This window comes from Pseudorca crassidens, chromosome 2 (assembly GCF_039906515.1).
Source record: "Pseudorca crassidens isolate mPseCra1 chromosome 2, mPseCra1.hap1, whole genome shotgun sequence".
Classification (NCBI taxonomy): Eukaryota; Metazoa; Chordata; class Mammalia; order Artiodactyla; family Delphinidae; genus Pseudorca; species Pseudorca crassidens.
Window position 1 is genome coordinate 108354819 of NC_090297.1, and position 25049 is coordinate 108379867.

Sequence of the window (25049 nt, forward strand, 5' to 3'; positions counted from 1 at the left end):
CCCTGTCTACAAGCTGGTTTTCAAAGGAAGTTTGTGGTTTTTCTTTTTTCTTCTTTCTCTCTCTCTCTTTTTTCCCATCAGGACAAAGAAAAATCAGTCAAGGACAAGCTCCCCAAAGGAGGAGGAGCCTGCCCAGCACTGGAGGATTTCCATTAGGGCTTTCTGACCTGGTCAGCAGCTTGGTGATCAGCAGTGAGGGAGAGAAACAGGGAGAGAAAAACAACAGACCCTTTCTCTTCCCTCCGCCTGCCGCTGGAAGGGACGGAGCACTTGTGCCTCTCTGGTGAGAATAGGGAAGAGCAAGGGCCCTTGCTGAGTGGGGAGGAGCAGGGCTGGACAGCAGCAGCTTGTTGGATCTCTCCGGGCATGGCAGTCCTTTGCCCTGGATCCAAAGAAGCAGGGCCAAAGAGCGTGATATTTCCATATGTATTCATTTAAAGTGAAAAAATCCCGATCCTTTCCAAGTCCTTACTGAATCATTTTTTTAGTCTAGAAATGAAACCGGTTGGGCTGTGCCTGGGTAGTGCAGAAGAAGGTGTGGAAGAAGCCCCAGGCTCTGGGAAGAGTGCAGCAGGGAGAAAACCAGCTGAGCAAGCAGGAGATCCAATACCCCTGTGCTCTAGTCCTTGTTCCCACCACAGGCCTCAGCTTCTCATCTGTCACCTCATCTCAATTCCTAGCTTGGGGAGCAGGGAAAGCTGGTGTGAGGCTGGTGGTAGGAAATAAAGGTATGATCAATAAATAGGGGAACATTTGATGACGAGAATACCTTTATTTGCAGTACTCTGCACTACCCTGGGGCTGGAAGGTGGCAGTTAAAGGAGGTTGCAACCCTACTCTACGTTCTGAAGGGCCCTCCAAGCTCTACTTACAGGGCTGCCACAGGATGAAACTTCAAGCAACTCCGGAGGCTGAAAGAGCAGTTGGAACAATGAGGGAGGCAGGGAGCAAAGAACCCAGGTTACAACAGTCCAGGAAAAGAATGAGACATTTGCCGACGCTGTAGAAAAAAAACAGGCTACAGAAAAGAAGCAGCAGGAGTTGGCGAGAGACTGTAGGTATTAAGTAAAGAAGAGAGGTCAAAGACTACTCTAATGTTTTTATAACATGTATAATCACGCAATTGGTGGCAGTTGGTCAGTTTGGTAAGGAAGAGAATTCGAGAGAGAGATGAGGAGCTGTTTTTGCCCAGTGTAATTTAAGATGTCAACCAGATGGGCGGTGTAATATATGGAAAGATGCTATACTTAGCCTGACTCAAGAGGGAAAGTTCAGATGCCACAAAGATAGGTTATGTGACTCATATACACTGTGATCTCAGAAAATTCTCCTTCCCTCAATTCTTGGGGCCATTTTGGCGCTTCGAGACTACACTTCCCAGGACGCCCTGCACCACGCCCCATTTCGCGCCTCCGGCCCCCACTTCGCTCCTCCCGTGAGTCCCTGGGCGCAGAACTCGGCCTTCGCCGCTGGGGGCGGGGCGACGTCGGACTCCCGGGGCCCTTGCTTACGCACTTCCTCCCGGGGTCGGGGCCGAGTCGGGGTGTGGTGGGTTCGAGTCCCACCTCCCGACTCGTCTCAACCCTTGAACCCGGGGCGGGGCTCATTCGCCAGTTAACCTCTCCGCGGCGAGGGGCAGTGGCACACCTTGAGCTTCACCATGGAGGACTATCTGCAGGGTTGTCGAGTTGCTCTGCAGGTAACGGACCCCTGTCTGTGATCGTAAGGAATGGATCCTGGGGTCCCGGAAGGACAAAGATGTGGGACCTGGGGAGCCCCGAGGGTCTATGTGGAGGGAACGCGGAATTGTGGGGTGGGGGCTTGGGATCTGATCAGGCTTGGGGCCTGAGGAGTGAGGAACGAGAACCTATCCCTTGAGAATGGGAATGCTGCTCAGTCACCCCACTCCTGAGCTGGGGGCTCCTGCCTTTGGGGTCTGCCCGAGAGCGGGGAGGCGGAATTGTGGGTCTGGGTCCTGCCGCTGAGCCGCTGCTTGCAGTTTCTGGGTCAGTTCCGTCAAAAGGATCGGAGCTGTGCCTGCCGGGAGGTGTGTTTGTTCCTTTCTCCCCGCCCCTCTTTCAGTTCTCCGCTCACGAGGCCTCCCGGGCCCACTGGCCTCCAGGTGAACCCCGCGGGTACGAGGGAAGCTGTGCCCACGGCTTTGTTGCCTCTGAACGGCGGTTTCTGTCTGGCGGGCCTAATTCATTCTGAATTAAAAGTGGTGGTAGCAGGCATGTCTGTTGACTACAACCTGCATTCCTTTGCCTCCAGTTTTCTTCATTGGCCTTAACACACACAAATTACATAAAAATCCGCGGCCTGGACTGGATAAGCACAAAGTGTGTTTGGCATCAAAACTATAAGCATGACTCCTGAATGCTTTGTGGCTTATTTTTGGTACTCCCTGAGCGAGTTGGAATCTCCCAGCCTTGCTGACTGGTCATGCAGCCTTAAGCCGCTATCCCCAGTTAGCAGCAAAAAGCTGGCCAGAGAGAGGCTCCAGGAGGCCACCTGGCCCCCCCTACTTCAAGTTACACTGCCCCTGGAGAAACCTAGACAGATGGTTGACTTTGTTTCCTTTTTAAATATCTTAAACTCTACAAACTCCCCTGGGTGATAAGATTCTGGTCTTTAACAAATCCTAAAAGTCACCGAATTCCTCCTGCAGACTCAGCTGCTGTCGTAAATGAATACCCTCACCTGAAGAATAGGAGTGAAGTTCAATTTTAACACCAATTACACCAAATTTTTCCTTGTGAAATACAAATTTGGGGAAAGTTGTTTTAATGCATAAGGCAATTTGGGACCAATTCATTTTGGTTACCTCTGATTTCCACCACAGGGAACTCATTGGAGGACTAATATAGAGTCTTTGTGGCACATTCCAAGGGCCAAGAAGTTGTATTTTGTTTCCCCCCGATAACCCAAATGACCAGTCTGTTTTCCACCATTTGGTAGAGTCCTTGAACCTGAAACCTCACCAGATAGCATTTCATTGCATGCCTCTAGACTACAGCATCTGAGTATATCTTCCTCAGGAATATGAAGCTGAAAAATACTGGATTTTTTCAGTATTACTGATATCCTGACCTTTCTCTGTCTGCATTCATCCCCCAAGGAGCAAGATCTATATCTTCCTTTTTCCAAACTTGTGAACTTGTGAAGGTGAGGTCATATCTTAGCGCTCTTATCACACAACCTGGCCGGGGCCAGGAGAAATGAGAAAATTAGACTCTAGCAATGTTAGTGGGTGAACTGGTGGCAGGACATACAGGTGGACACTAACAATTTAGATTGCTTTTAATTATAGAAGTAGTAAATGTACATAGGGAAAACTGTTAATACAAAAAGGATATGAAATTAGAAAAAGAAAAAGATCCTTTTTCTTCTCCCTATCCAATTCCCCAGAGGCCACACTGTTGTTTCTTGTGTAAAGAAAGACATGATTTAGACAGAGACACTATTAAGTTTGAGTGTTGCTATTAAACCACATATAACTTTTAGGAAATTGTGAATGCTTGCCTTTTACACAAGACAAACAGCTGATAACCCAGCCACCTCTCCTGCTGATACCATATTTTCAGCATTTGATACCAGAGAAATTTTCTACAATCTCTGCCACAACGATACTAGGTTGTTCCATTTAAAAGAAATCCTGTTTGGGCTTCCCTGGTGGCGCAGTGGTTGAGAGTCCGCCTGCCGATGCAGGAGACACGGGTTCGTGCCCCGGTCCGGGAAGATCCTACATGCCGAGGAGCAGCTGGGCCCATGAGCCATGGCCGCTGAGCCTCCTCCTTGTACCGCAAAGAAAAAAAAAAAAGAAATCCTGTTTAAGTTAATGTCCTATTCATGGTGAGTCATCTTTCACTTTTAGTGGGGAAAAAAAAATCTTTGCTTCAGGGTGGGGCTGCATTCAAGTTTAGGTGTTCATCCAGAAACTTTGGATAATCTGTGTTGTCTGCACTTCTCAGGAATGAGGCAGGAATCAGGAGTGGCTGACTATCCTTAGAAATTTGCAGTCCTTGCATCAGTATCAGTCAGTCCCATTTTCCCTGCTGGGAAGACTTCTCTATCTCTGGCTCCTTGTCTCCTTTTTTCATTTCTCCTCATTAACTCATTTGTAGAGTAGGCATCAGACCATATGCAGCCTTGGAAGGGAAGTAGTTGACTTTGCCAGCCCTGAAACCCATCCCCTCTCCCCCTCAACTCCGTGTTGAGGCCGCAAAGAACATCAGGATACAGTCATTTCAGCTAGTGGGTTTTTGTTTTTTGGGTTGTTTTGTTTTGGCTGCGTTGGGTCTTTGTTGCTGCGCGCGGGCTTTCTCTAGTTGTGAGCGGGAGCTGTGCGGGCTTCTCATTGCAGTGGCTTCTCGTTGCGAAGCACAGGCTCTAGGTGCACGGGCTTCAGTAGTTGTGGCACGCAAGCTCAGTAGTTGTGGCTCGCGGGCTCTAGAGCGCAGGCTCAGTAGTTGTGGCGCATGGGCTTAGTTGCTCCGCGGCATGTGGGACCTTGTTCGAGCCGGACCAGGGCTCGAACCCATGTCCCCTGCATTGGCAGGCGGCTTCTTAACCACTGCGCCACCAGGGAAGGCCTAGGTTTTTTTAAAGAAGAAAAAAAGTTTATATCTACTAGTGGCTCTCAGATTGTATTTCTTCCATTGGCAGCTCAGGTTTCCTCATGCTCTAAGTATAGCTATATTTGCCCTGAACTCTTCCTCTGATGGTCAGAAAACTGAGGCTTGTGCTTTCAGCTAGTGGGGGATGGGGTGGGGGATAAGAGTTAACATGTTTTTCCTAAACAAAGAGGAGAATGGTACCTTGTAAGTTAGGCATCCATATACCCGACTTGCCCAGGACAGTCAGTTTATTGAGACATAATCATTAATTGCACCCCTTTTCATTCTGAAAAGTGTACTGGTTTGGGCTTCCCTGGTGGCGCAATGGTTGAGAGTCCGCCTGCCGATGCAGGGGACACGGGTTTGTGCCCCAGTCCGGGAAGATCCCACATGCTGCGGAGCGGCTAGGCCCGTGAGCCATGGCCGCTGAGCCTGCGCGTCCGGAGCCTGTGCTCCGCAACGGGAGAGGCCACAACAGTGAGAGGCCCGCTTACCACAAAAAGAAAAAAAAAAAGTGTACTGGTTTGAACAGCAAAGTATATAGTCACCTAGCTTGTATGCTACGTTAAGGATTTGTGATACATGCCCATGAAAAGATAGCGAGCTCCTTAAGGTAGTAGTTAAGTTCTGTATGAGAATCCCAAGTGCCAGAAGCTGGAAGTGCAGGGGAAGGGACTGCTGTGGCCCGGGTGCAGGGAAGGCTTCACAGAGAGAAGGGGCTTGCGGTTGGGCTTGACTGGACAGCAGGGGCTAGAGAAAGGAGAAGACGGAAGGGAGCTCATCTGTACTACTACAGAGTAGGCTCTTGTGTGCGATCTCATTTAATCCTCATAACAACTTCATGAAATTGGTTACAGTAGTCTCCTTATTTTTATATGAGGAAAAAGAGGCTTAGCGAGGCCAAAGTCCCACAACAAGAAACAGCTGAGATTCAGCTCCAGTCTGTGATCTTTTCAAATGGCAGTTCTGCTGATTTCAGACAGAGAAGAACAAATAGTGCAAAGGACAGCGCTGGGAATGTGCACATCATGTATTGTGGGTGGCGAATGGACCAGTCACGGTGGGGTAGTGGTGGGTGCTGACAGGGGAAAGGAATGCCACCACCTCCCTTGGTTGTTCCTGTTCCAAGATTGGCTGAAAGTCGCAGAGTATTCCTTTTGTGTTAGCTCCTTTTGTTTGCTGTCTGAGCTTGACTGAGCACAAGGGGTTAGTCATTCACCTTCCTCTGGGGGTCATTTCTCCTCCCCTCAGAGCCATGAAGTTGCATTTGGTCCCTACTTTCTGCTTTTCTGCTTAATCTTCTCTTGGTGCTGGGGATCTGACTGATCCTGATTCGGCTGCCACTTGGAATGAAACAGCATTAACATGAGTTTTGGAAAGATTCTCCGAGGGCCTCTTCAAGCCCAGCAATAGGCCTCTCCCCCTTGTTCTGCTTTTTCTCTGTTCCTCTTCCCTTTATCCTCCAGAGTCAGGGCCATATGGCCTCTCATGTTTGTATAGTTCCCTCTCTAGAGAACATGGTGCCCTCCCTTACTGCTTCAGTGATCAAGTTATCTCAGCAGCCACTTATCTCAAGTGCTTTGTTGCCACTTTGGTCCACAGCCATCTGGGCAGTTCTTGGTATCCGGGAAACAGGGGCCTTCTCTGGTATCAGGAGGACGAATTGCAAGTCAGAGGAGTTAATATAGGCCTTGGGTCTTGGGTACAGAATTCTCATACTGTGTTGGCAAAGAGTTTAATATTGAAAAGAATCTTCCCACTCCCATGCTGTTCAGTATGAATGGGTCTTGGCTGCCACCCTCTTGAAATAGGCTTAGAGAAATGGGCACAGGGGAGAACCCAAGGGCATACTTTCCCCAGAGGCCCTTTGCCCAAAACCTTGACAGATAACCTCTGTCTTTTGTCCTTCTCTCTAGGGATGGGAGTAGGAGATGGAGAAGAGGGTGGCTTAAAAATAAAAACCTTCTAGTTACGAGATAGGACAATTTATGCCACCAGAAGTCCTCTAAAATTGTCCCTTTCTGGCTTTGGCTTTCTGGGCAAGTGAGGGGAGTGGGTAATAGCCAATACAAGGAAGATAATTCTAGGTTCTCTTTCTTCCTAAAGTTACATTACTTGATAAACTGTTCCTTGTTATGTTTTATTCCTCTGAACACCTTTCCCACTTTTCTAAACTCTTCTATCTAGCAAATCTTCCCTGATTGAAGAAGCCAGAGTGGATTTTCACCTTTCTGTAACCCAGTAGTTCTCAACTGGGGGTGATTTTGACCCGCAGGGAATATTTGGCAAAGTCTGGAGACATTTTTGATTGTCATGACTGGAGGTGCTGCTAGCATCTAGTGGGTGGAGTTTGGGGGATACTGCCAAACACCCTGCAATGCACAGGACAGCAGCCCAGTGCTGAAATTAAGAAACTAGTGTGTTGCTTTTGTCTCTCTTATTCCTTCCTCTCTTTCAGAAGTAGGCTGAGATAGAAATTCAAAAATAAACTGGTAAGATAGAATCCTTGTGCCTAAGCTGAGCCATGGACTGTATACTCTCATTCTACCTGGCCAAATGCTTCTACTTGGAATGAAATAATAATTCTTACAGTGCCTACCCCTTGGGTTGTTTTGAGGATTAAATGATCAGCTAATGCATGTAAAAATATTGGAACAGTACATGGGGGACTTCCCTGGTGGTGCAGTGGTTAAGAATCCGCCTGCCAATGCAGGGGACACGGGTTCAATCCCTGGTCTGGGAAGACCCCACATGCCGCAGAGCAGCAAAGCCTGTGCACCACAACTACTGAGCCTGCGTTCTAGAGCCCGTGAGCCACAAGTACTGAGCCCGTGCGCCTAGAGCCCGTGCTCCACAACAAGAGAAGCCACCACAATGAGAAGCCCGAGCACCACAATGAAGAGTAGCCCCCACTCGCCGCAACTAGAGGAAGCCCTCACACAGCAACAGAGACCCAACACAGCCAAAAAAAATTTTTTTAAATACATGGCACATTCAATAGATATTTTGAAACAAAACCCCTCTCTTTGCTATTGTGGGCACCTTTAGGTTTTTTTTTGTTGTTGTTGTTGTTTTTGTTTTTTTGCGGTATGTGGGCCTCTCACTGCTGTGGCCTCTCCCGTCATGGAGCACAGGCTCCGGACGCACAGGCCCAGCGGCCATGGCCCACGGGCCCAGCCACTCCGCGGCACATGGGACTCTCCCGGACCGTGGCACGAACCCCCATCCGCTGCATCAGCAGGCGGACTCTCAACCACTGCACCACCAGGGAAGCCTAACACCTTTAGGTTTTAATGAATTTTATTTAAAATTCTGGTAGGGAGATGCAAGGGAACAAGATTAATAATAACGACAGATATGCCTCCCTCCTCAGAGTTCTTATCAGCAGAAACTTTTCAAAGCTTTAAAAATAAAAGTTCCAGCAGCAGCAGCAACTGTTCTTGCTTTAATCTGAACCTGCTGGGGAAAGTGTCTGTTTCTTGCCTGTGAGAGTGTTGTTTATATCTGGTTATGGTTGAAGCTCCTCTGGGTAGGGGGAGTTTTCATGGACTAGATATCTAAATACCTTTATTTTCAAAGTCTGTTCACCTATTCTCGTGATTTAGAAATGCAAGGATTCTTTTCCCTATTTTAAAAATGGGAAAAAAGTACAAACCAGGGTTGATATGGTTTGAATACATCAGCTACCCCAGATGCTTTACTTTTGACTTCTCCTCAAGTGCCCAGAGAAGCATAAGAATCAGAGAGTGATTTACTGCTGTTCTTCTGAAAGTTAACATTCAAGGAGACAGTGTAGTAGACAGGAAGGAGCACTTTTCCACTAACTATAGATATGTGTGGAATGCTTAAAGCTCAGCTAAAACACTTACGCCCTCTTAACTAATATCCTTTTCCATGACTGAGGACCCCTAAGACTATATGACCTACCTCCTCTGTGAAGATCAGTGAGAGGATGTGTGTGCAGCCCTACATGAGTATAAGGTAACCAGAAATGGATGGAGATGCTTTTGTTAATTTCCCACTCCTGCCTCTCTAGGAGTCCCGACCCATACATGTTGTGCTGGGAAATGAAGCCTGTGACTTGGACTCCATGGTGTCAGCTCTCGCCCTGGCTTTTTATCTGGCAAAGGTGAGTACCTAGGAACAGAGTGCCTTAAAATGAAAAGATTTGGATTCAAGACCCAGCTCTGCTACTTAACAGCATTTAGCCTTGGGTAAGTCAGATCTCTTAACTTTGCTGAGTCTCCTGTCACCAACTATAAAATCTGAAATGATAATATTTTGCAGTGTTGCTGTGAGGATCAAATGAACAAATGTATTTTGAAGAATTTGTAAACTATAAAGCAATATTCAAACAGTTAACTATTGAATTCCTTATGGGTATCAGTGGTCTGTGTATGTTCCTCATGCCCATGTCAGCTCTGGAGGACTGATACTGCCTTCTCTCCAGCATCTAGAAAGGTCTTTTCCGTGAGTTGTCTTGTTGACCTTCATGCTATTGCCAAGAAGGAGAGAGGGGAAGGGTCATCCTTTTATTTTGATAAGACTGGGTAACTGCGGCTTTGAGGAAGGCAGTGACTTACCCAAGATCATGTCTCCCTTGGTCCCAGTAGTCTTGTGACTTTTCCTATCCTATTACAGAACATAGCCATACCTTCTTTTCACTTTCCTCTCTAGACAACTGAGGCTGAAGAAGTCTTTGTGCCAGTTTTAAATATAAAACGTTCTGAGCTACCTCTACGAGGTGACAATGTCTTCTTCCTTCAGAAGACTCACATTCCAGAGTCCCTCTTGATTTTCCGGGATGAGATTGACCTCCATGCATTGCAGCAGGCTGGCCAGCTCACCCTCATCCTTGTTGACCATCATGTCTTACCCAAGTAAGTGGAAGAAAGTTAAGCTGATACCTACCATGTGCCATGGGCTGTGATGAGTAAGGTTTTTAAAGAGTAGAAGAAAGAATGTTTTCTCACAGGATCTCACAGGCTAAGCGTAGTTGATGGGTGATATCAGATATAGAAAGACAATAAAAAAATATTGTCAGTTCTCTAGTTATACAAGTAATAAAAAGAAATAGAAACATGGAGAGTTCAAACTAAAGGATAACTCAGAAATATTGTAAATCTACCTTTGGTATCATTGTTTTAAGATTTCATGGCAGATTTATTACAATAGAAACCTTTGAATAATGGTTACAACGGCATTTTTAACTTTAAAAAGTTAGCAACATCATATCCTCCATAAAGCAATATTTCTTTAATGCTATTTAACAAACACACACCTATAATAATCCCATCCCTAATTTAGGACTGGAAAAAAACTGCCAACAAAGCAATACGAGTACAAGGCCTTCCCAAGCGTGTCTAGCTCCTGCTAATAGTAACATGAATATTTTTTCCTTAAGCACACTGGTTATAGCAGGACATTGACAGAGGACAGCCTAAGGGTACTAATCCATCTATCCACTCACTCATTAATAAACTTCTATTTAGAGGACGAAGGTGAGGTAGAATCTCTGTTCTCAAGAATTTGTCAGTCAGAGGAGGGAACTAGGTAAACAGGTCATTGTAATGGGTGTTAGAGGTAGGTGGTGACCGTCACTCTAGGGGACAGTAGTTACATGAAGGATGGAGTGGTTAAATATGCAAGAGGGGAGTAGAGGGGAGTGTCAGGAAAGGTTTCCTAATGGAGTTGATCCTTAATCTCAGTGTTGAAAGACTAGGTATTTGCTTGGTGAATGAGGAGTTGAGGTAGTTAGCAAAACGCAGGCAGGTATGAAATAGCATGGTGAGTTGGGAGAACTGAGATTTGTTTTGCATAACTGGAACATAAAATATGAGGGAGGAGTAGGACATAAAAAAGATAAGACTAGAGAGGTAGGCAGGGGCCAGATCATGGAGATCTTGTAGGCCTTGCCAGGGAGATTAGACTTTATTTTGAGCAGTGGGGAACTATTGTTAATTCTATTTATTCCAGATCCTAGCAGAACCAAATTTGCATTTTTCAAATGCTCTTTCAGGTAGTCTTATAGAGGATAGTTTCGGAGGGCACTGGAAGCAGGTGTTTGGTTAAGGAACTATTGGAGTAGTTCAGATGAGAGAGATTGAGGGCCAAGAATAAGGCAGTAGCAGAGGGTTGGATGGGAACCAGGAGGGAATGGATGGGAATTGAGCCAGAAGCCACAGGTGACCTGCATAAAATTTGGATATTAAGTGAATTGAGGGAACAGGAGAGATTTAGATGTTGGGTGTCCAGGTGTCAACTGGAAAGACAACCCTAAAGGATATCAAATATGTGGATGAGGTACTGGTAGCTGATACTTCGTCAAATTCACCTATACGGTGTTTAAAGATGGCTTTAGTTATAATATTTAAGAGAAGAGCTGAGAGGAGTGAGGCAGAGGTAGAAGTGATCAAAGGTCTAAGTGTCTGCCTATGATGTCTGTTTTCTTCATGAGTGAGGTGCAGCTGGAGTGCCCCTACCTATCTTTCTTTCTCTTTTCCCCCACACCTCCCCCCTTTCCCACACAGAAGTGACGCAGCCTTAGAGGAGGCAGTAGCAGAGGTGCTAGACCATCGGCCCATCGATCAGAAACACTGCCCTCCCTGCCATGTTTCAGTTGAGCTGGTGGGGTCCTGCGCTACCCTGGTGGCCGAGAGAATCCTGCAGGGGGCACCAGAGATCTTGGACTGGCAAACTGCAGCCCTTCTTCATGGTGAGGGTGGCTTGGGGGTTGGGACCTGATTAGTTCCTTTATTCCCATGCCAGAGAAGGGAAAGTGGAGAAGTCTAGACTCTTCCAGCCTGACTACACCCTCTCAAAGCCACTTAGTAGATATGAAGGAGGGGATTCTTTCAGGGGGCAATTAGGCATTAAAAAGGCTGTGGGATACTTTGTTGGAGAAAGCAGAAAGGAAGCACAGAACAACAGACCTAGAAGCTGCCTATTAGTAGCATTGTATAATGGAAAGAGGACTAGCCAAAGAAGCAGGAAATGAATTCTAATACCATTTCTGCCCAGGAAGTAGTTATATGACCTTGAGCAAATCTTTTAACCTTTTTTGTTCTTATTTTCTCCATTTGTAAAAAAAAAAAAGAGAGAGAGAATTGGATTAGACTATCTCTTCCAGCTGGAATTTGGCCTGTGGAAGAGAGATCATCTCTCTCTGACTAGGTTTCAAAATCTCCAAGAATTGAGATATTTACACTTCCTTTCTACCTTTTCCCCATTTCCCTGACTACATTTTAGTTTGGATTTGGGATGTCTTACTCAGGACATTGTCCCAGTTTGTTTTGTCTTCAGTGAGTTGCCGTACAGTCTCCTTTGGTATTGTGTCCATTTGGTTTGAGGGTTATGTGTGTTCTAGTTGTCAGGAATGGAGGGCCACAGGATTTGAGTTCTGCCATCCTCCTCCTCTGCAGGAACAATCATCCTGGACTGTGTGAACATGGACCCTAAAATTGGAAAGGCAACCCTAAAGGACAACCAATATGTGGAGAATCTAGAGGCCCTCTTCCCAAATCTGCCCAAGAGAAATGATATCTTTGATTCTCTGCAAAAGGCAAAGTTTGATGTATCAGGTATGAAATGTTAAACTGGTGGACAAAAGCCTTGTTCATTATGTTCTTGAATACCGTCAAAACAATTTCAGAGCGTGCATAATGATTTAAGCTTTATACCAGAAAGAAGCTAGGTAGTGTGTGAGTCTGATCATGAATTAATCAGTCATTTACTGGATTGTTCTATCCTGGCTATTGGGTGGATGAGAAGGAATATATTAAGAGTCTCAGAGGTTTCTAGTCTAATTAGAGAATATAGACATATAAATAAAGTATGCTGAGGGAATACAGTCATCCCTTGGTATCTGTAGGGAATTGGTTCCAGTATCCCCCACAGATAGCAAAATCCTCGGATACTCAAGTCCCTTACGTAAAATGGCATAGTATAATGAATACAGTCGGCCCTCCTTATCCGCAAATGTGAAGCCCGTGGTACAGAGGGCCAACTCTACTGAATTATCGGAGTGAGATCTAGATAAATGGTTAGGGAAGCAGAAGAAACATTTAGGGTGAATATACAAAGGACGAAGGAAGAGAACAAAAAAACTTCCATGATTTGTTACCCAGCTACCGCCTGTTGACGTTAAAAAAAAAGAAAGAGGGCTTCCCTGGTGGCGCAGTGGTTGAGAGTCCGCCTGCCGATACAGGGGACACGGGTTCGTGCCCCGGTCTGGGAAGATCCCACATGCCGCGGAGCCGCTGGGCCCGTGAGCCACGGCCGCTGAGCCCGAGCATCCAGAGCCTGTGCTCCGCGACGGGAGAGGCCACAACAGTGAGAGGCCCGCGTACCGCAAAAAAAAAGAAAGAGAGGTCCCACTTGTACTTTTAGAAAAGTAAAACAACACAGAATGGGGAAAATCAGGAGTAAAAGCCTCTCTTCTTCCATTTACCCTTCTCCCCAGAGTCCCTTGCTCTAAAGGTACCTATTGTGACCCGGTAATCGAAAGTAATTTTTTATTTAGAGTAAATTTCTATTGGGACTTCCCTGGTGGTCCAGTGGGTAAGACTCCGTGCTCCCAATGCAGGAGGCCGGGGTTCAATCCCTGGTCGGGGAACTAGATCCCACATGCCACAATGAAGATCCAGCATGCCACAACTAAGACCCGGTGCAGACAAAATAAATAAATAAATATTATTTTAAGTGAATAAATAAATTTCTATTATATAATTACATCTGGAGTTACTAGCCCTGTTCATTGCCCCAAAGAGAGGCTGTGTTTTTCCTCTTCCTTGACCTGTCTTGGTGTCCTCACCTTCCTGGTCTTGGGACCTTGGGTTCTCTTGGTTCTCCTGTTTCACCCTTAGTCTCACATCCACTTTCTAGGACTGACCACAGAGCAGATGCTGAGAAAGGACCAGAAGACCGTCTCCAGACAAGGCACCAAGGTGGCCATTAGTGCAATATATATGGATTTGGAGGTAAGAGCAAGATGTAGGTGTGGGTGGAGAGAGAAAACCTTTAGTTTTGTATGTAACCTTGCCCCTCACTCCTGGCTCACCTCCAAAATGTATCTTACCCCTCCTTTTCTCCATCTCTACTCCACAGTCCATCGTCTCTCACTGCACTGCTGTAATGGCCCCCATGCTGGTTTCCCTGCCTCCACTTTTGACCCCTGCAAACTGTTCTCCCCACAGCAGCCAGAGTGATCTCTTTAAGACATGTCAGATCCAGGGGAGTAACCTGGTGGTCTAGTGGTTAGGACTCAGCGCTTTCACTGCTGTGGCCTGGGTTCAGTCCCTGGTCGGGGAACTGAGACAAAAAAAAAAAAAGATATGTCAGATCCTATTGGCCCCCTCCCTTTACTGCCTTTTCATTGTACTTCTAATAAAATCTAAAAGCCTTACAGTGGTTTATAGGGCCCTCCTTTATCAGGCCTTTGTCCTTTTCTCTGACTTCTTCATTCCAGCCCCATTCCTACACTCACAGAACTGTAGCCACCCCAGTTTTCTTTCTGTTTTTCAGAACCATTAAGTTCACTCTTAGCTCTCAACTCAGAGCCTGTGCACTCCTTTTGCAGAGCTGGCTCCTTCTTTTCATTCAGGACTTAGCTCAGGTGTCTTCTCTTTCAGGAGGTTTTTCCTGACCACCCTAACTAAAGTAATATCCTCCATGCTCAAAAATCTCTAAATATTACTTTTTTTTTTGTACGTGCATCTTGTGGGATCTTAGTTCCCTGACCAGGGATTGAACCTAGGCCCCCTGCAGTGGAAGTATGGAGTCCTAACCACTGGACTGCCAAGGAATTCCCATTTTGTTTTCTTCATAGCACTTAGCACACTGAAATAATCATGTTTCATGGTTTCCTTGTTTATTGTCTATATTCCTCTGCTAGTTTATCAGCTCCACCAGAGCAGAGACCCTATTTCTTTTGTTTCTGCTGTATCTCCAGCACCTTTGACAATGCCTGCCGCATAGTGGATGCTCAGTGAATTTTGTTGAATGGGTGAATGAATATAACTCTGATAGTGGTATTTTAATACCTGGCTCCATATCTTATTGGTTTAAATCATTCATCTGATCTGAACATGTACTCTCATAGACTGCACAGCTTTCTCCTAAACAACATGTAAAAATTTTTACTAAATAATTTACTGAAACAGAATAGCATGGCCTCTTCCCTTGCTACTTATAACCTAGTTTTGTAACCAAACATAAGAACACAAAAGGCTTGCCGAGTACCATAATCATAGTACAAATTGACTCATTAGAAATGCTAAGGATAAAGAAAAGCCCTGATCTAAAGCAGCTGGTGGTATTATTCATTGGAGGAAATACTGCGTGAGATTTTGGAGAAGAATATAGATAGATAGACAAAGAATGAAGAGCCAAGGATGCAGGTGTCATGTGTCTGTACTTATTTGTATGCGCCATTGTTCTGTTTTAGAATAAAAATATCCTCAAGGCAAAGACCTTGCTTGATTGATTGTAAGAGCAGGATAGCCTTGGACATACCAGGCACATTACGTACATTACCTTTTTTTTTTTTTTTTTTTTTTGCATTACGCGGGCCTCTCACTGTTGTGGCCTCTCCCGTTGCTCCGGACGTGCAGGCCCAGCGGCCATGGCTCACGGGCCCAGCTGCTCCGCGGCATGTGGGATCTTCCCGGACCGGGGCACGAACCCATGTACCCTGCATCAGCAGGCGGACTCTCAACCACTGTGCCACCAGAGAAGCCCCATTATCATTTTTTAATTCTTAAAACAATCAAGTTTGGTAAATGATTTATCCTCATTTTACAGATGAGGAAACTTAAGTCCAGGGATCCTTGATCATATAGCTGATAGGTAACAGAGCTGATTTTCAAACCAATTCTGTCTGAACCCAAAGCCTCATTCTGTGAGGCTCATAGAATGGCCTCATAGAAAGGCTCATTCTCCTCATTCTATATATTGCCTTCCAGCACATAAATAGCACAGAGTAAACATTAGATACCTTTTTTATGGAGTACAAGTCCCAGGTTAACATGCAAAGAAACCCTTCATAAGCATCTTCTGTTGAGGGTGATAATGAGGATCCAGTGGCAGCCCTCATCCCTGTCCATTTCTTCTGTTTTAGGCCTTTCTGCAGAGGTCTGGCCTCATTGCAGATCTCCATGCCTTCTGCCAGGCTCACAGCTATGATGCCCTGGTCGCCATGACTATCTTTTTCAACACTTGCAATGAGCCAGTGCGGCAGTTGGCAGTTTTCTGTCCCCACACAGCACTCCGAGTGACGGTGAGTCCCTGTCCCTTCTCCAGCCTGAGGACCCTACAGAGTTCTGCCTGTACGCACTATCCTGTGCTGTAAAGACCTCTCCTTCATTCTTGTATTTATCCAGAGGTCCTTGATCTGTTTCCAGAATTGCCACTACCCGCTTTTTTCCATTCTCTCTATGTGTGAATATCCTTAATCATACTCTTGTTGAGAAAGGGAGATTCCAAAGAGAATTAGAGACACAATTCCTACTTAGAAGGAATTGAAATCAGGTTAAAAGAACGTGTTATAAATCTGGAGTTAAAACTAGATTCTTGGTTTAAGCATTAATTCCTCACCCCTGAAAATCAATTCCTTTCTTTTTACCTTATTGCCTTGAAATTTGGAAACAGACGAGAAACCTTTTCTACTACTTAAGCAGTTTGTGCTAACTCTGTAGAGAAGTGGTCTAGGAGCAGGTTTGGTTTTTTCCCCTGATCTTCCATTTAGCCACCTTTCCCACCTCCTCCCCTTTCTTTTCCTCTGTTGGTTACTGATAAGCCCAGGGAAGAATTTAAAAGTGGACTTAAGGCAGTCCAGGGATTCTTTGGATTTCTTAGCAGCGAGGACTGCTGAAGACTGGTCTGAATACAGCTGGATAATCTTTTTTGTGCATGAAAGGCATGTCTGCCCCCTCCCACCTCTCTTTGTCTTTATCTTCTCCTCCAGGAAGCAAATGTAATTTCATTCAGTGGAAAGTAGTTTGGCATTGTGGAAAGAACTACAGCCTTTAAAGGCAGATATATAGGCTTTTCTGTCCCAGATTTGCCACTTACTTGCTCTTTGACCAAAGGCAAGTCAGTTGACTTCTGATTCTGTAAATGTCATATTACCACCTACTAATTAGTGTGATGTAATCATTAAACATAATAGTATATGTAAGGTTCATTGCTGGGCACAATGCTCTCTTACTAATCATGTCATGAAGGAAAGGGTGCTTTGACCATACGAAGTACCTCTCCCCACCTTCCTAAATCTCCCCTCCTTCTCCCTGCCATGGTCCCTCTGGAACTCTGTAGGTATCTGATAACTCTACCATTGCCCAGGCTGCCTCTGTGCTGGAAAATGGTAGTCCTCTTTTCACGGTCTGCCCTACCATTTCCTCTCTTCCTCCTGTGTTAGAAATAGTATAATATAGTAATTTAGAACACCAGCTCTGATGACAGACCTGAGTTCAAGTATCAACTTTGTTTCATTCAAACTTGACCTTTGGCGACACATAGTAATCAAACTGACAACAATTAAAGACAAAGAAAAACTATTAAATGCAACAAGGGAAAAATGACAAATAACATACAAGGGAACTCCCGTAAGCTTAACAGCTGATTTCTCAGCAGAAACTCCACAAGCCACAAGGGAGTGGCACGATGTATTTAAAATGATGAAAGGGAAGAACCTACAACCAAGATTACTCTATCCAGCAAGGATCTCATTCAAATTTGATGGAGAAATCAAAAGCTTTACAGACAAGCAAAAGCTAAGAGAATTCAGCACCACCAAACCAGCTCTACAACAAATGCTAAAGGAATTTCTCTAAGTGGGAAACACAAGAGAAGAAAAGGACCTACAGAAACAAACCCAAAACAATTAAGAAAATGGTAATAGGAACATACATATAGATAATTACCTTAAATGTGAATGGATTAAATGCTCCAACCAAAAGACACAGGCTTGCTGAATTGATACCAAAACAAGACCCATATATATGCTGTCTACAAAAGACCTATTTCAGACCTAGGGACACATACAGACTGAAAGTGAGGGGATGGAAAAAAGATATTCCATGCAAATGGAAATCAAAGGAAAACTGGAGTAGCAATACTCATATCAGATAAAATAGACTTTAAAATAAAGACTGTTACAAGAGACAAGGAAGGACACTACATAATGATCAAGGGATCAATCTAAGACGAAGATATAACAATTATAAATATATATGCACCCGACATAGGAGCACCTAAATACATAAGGCAAATGCTAACAGCTATAAAAGAGAAAATCTACAGTAACACTATAATAGTGGGCGACTTTAACACCTTCCTTACACCAATGGACAGATCATCCAGACAGAAAATTAATAAGGGGGCTTCCCTGGTGGTGCAGTGGTTGAGAGTCCGCCTGCCGATGCAGGGGACACGGGTTCGTGCCCCGGTCTGGGAAGATACCACATGCCGTGGAGCGGCTGGGCCTGTGAGCCATGGCCGCTGAGCCTGCACATCCAGAGCCTCTGCTCCGCAACGGGAGAGGCCACAACAGTGAGAGGCCCACATACAGCAAAAAAAAAAAAAAGAAAATTAATAAGGAAACACAGCTTTAAATGACACAATAGACCAGATAGATTTAATTGATATTTATAGGACATTCCATCCGAAAACAGCAAGATTACACTTTCTTCTCAAGTGCACACAGAACATTCTCCAGGATGGATCACACCTTGGGTTACAAATCAAGCCTTGGTAAATTTAAGAAAATTGAAATCATATCAAGCATCTTTTCCGACCACAACACTATGACATTAGAAATAAGTTACAGGGAAAAAAACGTAAAAAACACAAACACATGGAGGCTTAACAATACGTTACTAAATAACCAAGAGATCACTGAAGAAATCAAGGAGGAAATCAAAAAATACCTAGAGACAAATGACAATGAAAACATGACGATCCAAAACCTGTGGGATGCAGCAAAAGCAGTTCTAAGAGGGAGGTTTATAGCAATGCAATCCTACCTCAAGAAACAAGAAAAATCTCAAGTAAACAATCTAAACTTGCACATAAAGGAGAGAAAGAAGAACAAACAAAACCCAAAGTTAGTAGAAGGAAAGAAAAAGATCAGAGCAGAAATGAATGAAATAGAAACAAAGAAAACAATAGCAAAGGTCAATAAAACTAAAAGCTGGTTCTTTGAGAAAATAAACAAAATTGATAAGCCTTTAGCCAGACTCATCAAGAAAAAGAGGGAGAGGACTCAATAAAATTAGAAATGAGGGACTTCCCTGGTGGAGCAGAGGTTAAGAATCCACCTGCCATAAATGCCCATCGACAGACGAATGGATAAAGAAGATGTGGTACATATATACAATGGAATATTGCTCAGCCATTAAAAGAAATGAAATTGGGTCATTTGTAGAGACGTAGATGCATCTGGAGACTGTCATACAGAGTGAAGTAAGTCAGAAAGAGAAAAACAAATATTGTATATTAACGTACATATGTGGAACCTAGAAAATGGTACAGATGAACTGGTTTGCAGAGCAGAAATTGAGACACAGAAGTAGAGAAAAAACGTGGTGGGTGGGAGTTGTGATGTGGTGAATTGGGAAATTGGGATCAACATGTATACACTGATGTGTATAAAATGGATGACTAATAAGAAAAAATAAGTAAATAAAAAACAAAAAAGAATCCATCTGCCAGTGCAGGGTTTGATCCCTGCTCCAGGAAGATCCCACATGCCACAGAGCAGCTAAGCCCGTGCACCACAACTGCTGAGCCTGTGCTCTAGAGGCCACAAGCCACAACTACTGAACCCATGTGCCACAACTACTGAAGCCAACACGCCTAGAGCCTGTGCTCTGCAACAAGAGAAGCCACCACAATGAGAAGCCCGTACACCACAATGAAGAGTAGCCCCCACGTGCCACAACTAGAGAAAGCCCACATGCAGCAATGAAGACCCAATGCAGCCAAAAATAAATAAATAAAATAAATAAATTTTTAAAAAATAAAATACAATTAGAAATGAAAAAGGAGAAGTTACAGCGGACATCGCAGAAATACAAAGCATCGTAAGAGACTACAACAAGCAACTCTGTGCCAATAAAATGGACAACCTGGAAGAAATGGACAAATTCTTAGAAAGGTATAACCTACCTAGACTGAACCAGGAAGAAATAGAAAATATGAACAGACCAATCACAAGTAATGAGATTGAAACTGTGATTACAAATCTTCCAACAAACGAAAGTCCAGGACCAGACAACTTCACAGGTGAATTCTGTCAAACATTTAGAGAAGAACCAACACCCATCCTTCTCAAACTCTTCCCAAACATTGCAGAGGAAGGAACACTCCTAAACTCATTCTATGAGGCCACCATCACCCTGATACCAAAACCAGACAAAGATACTACAAAAAAAGAAAATTACAGACAAATATCACTGATGAATATAGATGCAAAAATCCTCAACAAAATATTAGCAAACAGAATCCAACAACACATTAAAAGGCTCATACACCATGATCAAGTGGGATTTATCCCAGGGATGCAAGGATTCTTCAGTATATGCAAATCAATCAATGTGATACACCATATTAACAAATTGAAGAATAAAAACCATACAATCATCTCAATAGATGGAAGAAAAGTTTTTGACCAAATTCAACACCCATTTATGATAAAAAAAAAAACTCTCCAGAAAGTGGGCATAGAGGGAACCTACGTCAACATAATAAAGGCCATATATGACAGACACACAGCAAACATCATTCTCAATGGTGAAAAACTGGAAGCATTTCCTCTAAGATCAGGAACAAGACAAGGACGTCCACTCTTGCCACTATTATTCAACATAGTTTTGGAAGTCCTAGCTATGGCAATCAGAGAAGAAAAAGAAATAAAAGGAATACAAGTTGGAAAAGAAGAAGTAAAACTGTCACTGTTTACAGATGACATGATACTATACATAGAAAATCCTAAAGATGCCACCAGAAAACTACTAGAGTTAATCAATGAATTTGATAAAGTTGCAGGATACAAAATTAATGCACAGAAATCTCTTGCATTCCTATACATTAACAACGAAAGATCAGAAAGAGAAATTAAGGAAACAATCCCATTCACCATTGCAACAAAAAGAATAAAATACCTAGGAATAAACCTACCTGAGGAGGGAAAAGACCTGTACTCAGAAAACCATAAGACACTGATGAAAGAAATCAACAATGACACACACAGATGGAGAGTTATACCATGTTCTTGGATTGGAAGAATCAATATTGTGAAAATGACTATTCTACCCAAAGCAATATACAGATTCAATGCAATCCCTATCAAATTACCAATGACATTTTTTACAGAACTAGAACAAAAAAATCTTAAAACTTGTATGGAGACCCAAAAGACCCCGAATAGCCAAAGCAATCTTGAGGAAAAAAAGTGGAGCTGGAGGAATCAGACTCACTGACTTCAGACTATACTACAAAGCCACAGTAATCAAGACAATATGGTACTGGCACAAAAACAAATATAGATCAATGGAACAGGATAGAAATCCCAGAGATAAACCTGAGCACTTACGGTCAACTAATCTATGACAAAGGGGGCACAGGTATACAATGGAGAAAAGACAGTCTCTTCAATAAGTGGTGCTGGGAAAACTGGACAGCTACATGTAAAACAATGAAATTAGAACACTTCCTAGCACGATACACAAAAATAAACTCCAAATGTATTAAAGACCTGAATGTAAGACTGGACACTATAAAACTCTTAGAGTAAAACATAGGAAAAACACTCTTACACATAAATCACAGCAAGATCTTTTTTGACCCACCTCCTAGAGTAATGGAAATAAAAACAAAAATAAAGAAATAGGACCTCATGAAACTTAAAAGCTTTTGCACAGCAAAGGAAACTATAAACAAGATGAGAAGACAACCCTCAGAATGGGAGAAGATATTTGCAAACGAATCAATGGACAAAGGATTAATCTCCAAAATATATAAACAGCTCATGCAGCTCAATATTAAAAAAAACAACCGACCCAATCCAAAAATGGGCAGAAGACCTAAATAGACATTTCTCCAAAGAAGACATACAGATGGCCAAGAGGCACATGAAAAGCTGCTCGACATCACTAATCGTTAGAGAAATGCAAATCAAAACTACAATGAGGTATCACCTCACACCAGTTAGAATGGGCATCATCAGAAAATCTACAAACAACAAATGCTGGAGAGGGTATGGAGAAAAGGTAACCCTCCTACACTGTTGGTGGGAATGTAAATTGGTACAGCCACTATGGAGAACAGTATGGAGGTTCCTTCAAAAACTAAAAATAGAATTACCATATGACCCAGCAATCCCACTACTGGGCATATACCAAAAGAAAACATAATTCAAAAAGACACATGCACCCCAGTGTTCACTGCAGCACTATTTACAATAGCCAGGTCATGGAAGCAACCTAAATGTCCATCGACAGATGAATGGATTCAGAAGATGTGATACATATATACAATGGAATATTACTCAGCCATAAAAAGGAACAAAACTGGGTCATTTTTAGAGACGTGGATGGACCTAGAGACTGTCATTCAGAGTGAAGTAAGTCAGAAAGAGAAAAACAAATATCATATGTTAACACATATATGTGTAATCTAGAAAAATGGTACAGATGAACTGGTTTGCAAGGCAGAAATAGAGACACAGATGTAGAGAACAAATGTATGGACACCAAGGGGGTACAGCAGGGGCGGGGTGGTGTGGGATGAATTGGGAGATTGGGATTGACATATATACACTAATATGTATAAAATAGATAATTAATAAGAACCTGCTGTATAAAAAATAAATAAAATTTAAAAAAAACAGAAACAAAAAAACCTTGACCTTCGGTAAGTTACCTAATCTAAGCCTCAGTTTCCCTACCTGTAAATGAGGGTAACAGTAATACCAACCTGTAAGGTAGTTGTGAGGATTAAATGAGGAAATTAATATTTGAAAATGGCCAGACGTGGCACGATGCTTGGCATACTTCCCACCCCAACTTGATCTATTTATTCTTTCTGCCTGTATTCTTCTCCTGACCTCAATATAGTAGATGCTTGTCCCATCTCAGCTAAGGATAGAGTTCAAGTTTTTGAGCACAGGAATACCCTTGCCAATAACAATATTCGAGGAGGTGGGAGTCCCAGGTTCTGGTTCAGACTCTACCATCATCTACATTCAAGGCACTTAATCTCTCTGGGCTTTGGTTTACTTATGAATAAAATGGAATATATCATCTCAAATGTTTCTTCTGTTTCTAAAATACTGTGTGTATTAGTTGATGTGCCTTTGTTGCAAGCAATAAAACAACCCTAGATGACTTAATTAAAAAAATATATTTTTTATCCTCTATAAGAGAAGTTTCTTAGAAGTCTCAGCTTTTTGCTTCACCACCTTATATACCACCTCCCCATCTTGTCTCCTTTTTAGGTCTGTGGAGTCCTAGAACGCTCCCACTCTCCGTCCCTGAAGCTGACCCCTGCCCCAAGCATCCACCCTAACCTCCAAGTGTATCTTCAAGGCAACACCCAGGTCTCTCGAAAGAAACTTCTGCCTCTGCTCCAGGAAGCCCTGTCAGCATATTTTGACTCCACAAACATCCCTTCAGGACAGCCTGAGACAGAGGGTGTGTCCAGGGAGCAGGTAGACAAGGAATTGGACAGGGCAGGTAACTCCCTGATTCCTGGACTGAGTCAAGATGAGGAGGAGCCTCCACTGCCCCCCACACCCATGAACAGCCTGGTGGATGAGTGCCCTCTGGATCAGGGGCTGCCGAAATTCTCAGCCGAGGTCATCTTTGAAAAATGTAGTCAGATCTCACTGTCAGAATCTACCACTGCCTCCCGGTCCAAGAAATGACTGTTGGGAGGGGAGGGGGAAGTGAAAGAGGTTGCTTGAACCACCCTGAATGCATGTTTTGAGATGTTTCAGCAATTTTGTCTTCATTGTTCCAGGATCTGGTATACTGTTCTCATAAACCTAGGAGGAGAAAGAAGTAAAAGAAAGCTGAGCTGGCATTCTCCCTTTTCCCCACAATCTCTACCAATCAAACAAATTTTATTATTTAATTTAATTCCTTAAATCTGCACTGACTCTCCTCTATTTCATTTGCCAGGGTCATGATGTGATAACATACACAGTTCCAGCAGAGTGGCACAGAAAGACTGTGTACCCCAAAAGTGCCCTAAGTCAGGCTTTTTAACAGAACCAGTATTTCTTATGGAACCAAACATTCATTGTCTCCAGTGTTCATTTATTCTCTTATTAATTCAAGTATTTATTGAACACAGTACCTACTTTTAGCTTCTTCCAGTTTTTAGCCTTTAGTTGATTTTCACCTCCATGACTCCTCTTTCTGCCGCCAATTAGGTGATGGTGTCTCATTCCCAGTTTGCTAAATTTCTACTCTGAGCTTATTGTGACTGTTTCGGGATTGTTTGGGAGCAGATTGGAGGCCATTATCTTCTGTCCTGATCGGCTGGCCTGACTCTCAGTTTCTTTGGATCCCTCTGACTCAGAGCCACAGGCACCCTGAAGAGACCCAGAAGACCCCCCCTGGTTCTTGAGAGTTCAGGAGACACCTGGGAAAGCCTTAAGACCTCATGGGCACTCTTCGCAAAAGACAGTAGAACTAGAATGAGACCCCTGGCTCTGTCGATTTCTTATCCATCTGATTTTCTCCTTGGGCATAGTAGAAAGAAACACGAAGTTCATACCGACTGCCATCAACTGTGTGTCTTTTGTCCAGACACTCACTCCTCTAGATCTCATTTCCCCGTCTGCAAAACTGATGTTCCCTGGTTTCTGTGATCTGCCTGTTGCCACACCGTCCTTTCTTGCCTCGCTTCTCTGTTTTTTTGTTTGTTTCTTTTTCCCTGGGAATGCTCAGGGTCACTGAATTGTCTGTTTATTTGTGATTGTACCAAGGTACTCAGCCTCATGTAGCATGTACAGGGGTATGATTCATACCATAGTGACCCAGCAAAGAGCTCCCTTCCACTGACTTGTTCTGCATGTGTAGAGTCTCCCTTTTCTCTTCAGACCAACCTGTTCCCCCTTTTCCTACCCCACAGCTCTGCTCCCTGTAAGTTTTCAACAGTTTCGCTGAACAGTGGGGTATGTGATGGTTTTGGCATGATGTCTTCATATGAGGGAAACTGACTTCACTTTGAGGGGATGTTTGTAGCCATTGGAAGGTAAAATAGTGGCGTGATTACTGAACCAAAGGAATTTATGTTTTGTAACTTGGGTACTTTTATTTTGCATTTTGTTAAAGTATTAAATACTTTTTTCCTGTTTGGGGCCTTATTGTCTCTTTTTACAACTATAATCAGGCCTTTCCCTCTGATAATTGTTTTAACCTTCTCAAG

At 43.6% G+C, this 25049-nt stretch overlaps 1 protein-coding gene across 3 annotated transcripts; it reads left to right on the forward strand.

Annotated features, from left to right (window-relative positions):
* The first annotated feature begins 157 nt into the window (after positions 1-157).
* Positions 158-24977, forward strand: PRUNE1 (prune exopolyphosphatase 1). 3 transcript variants are annotated; one of them, XM_067727707.1, is made up of 8 exons: positions 158-283; positions 8653-8745; positions 9294-9496; positions 11147-11331; positions 12038-12196; positions 13500-13594; positions 15733-15891; positions 23110-24977. In XM_067727707.1, exons 2-8 carry the CDS (start codon positions 8707-8709, stop codon positions 23536-23538), a joined length of 1269 nt encoding a protein of 422 aa, XP_067583808.1. In that variant the 5' UTR covers positions 158-283; positions 8653-8706; the 3' UTR covers positions 23539-24977. The 3 variants fall into 3 exon arrangements, with proteins under 3 accessions (XP_067583808.1, XP_067583809.1, XP_067583807.1); XM_067727706.1 differs by lacking the exon at positions 158-283 and adding an exon at positions 1458-1699; XM_067727708.1 differs by lacking the exons at positions 158-283; positions 15733-15891 and adding an exon at positions 1457-1699.
* Positions 24978-25049: the final 72 nt, after the last annotated feature.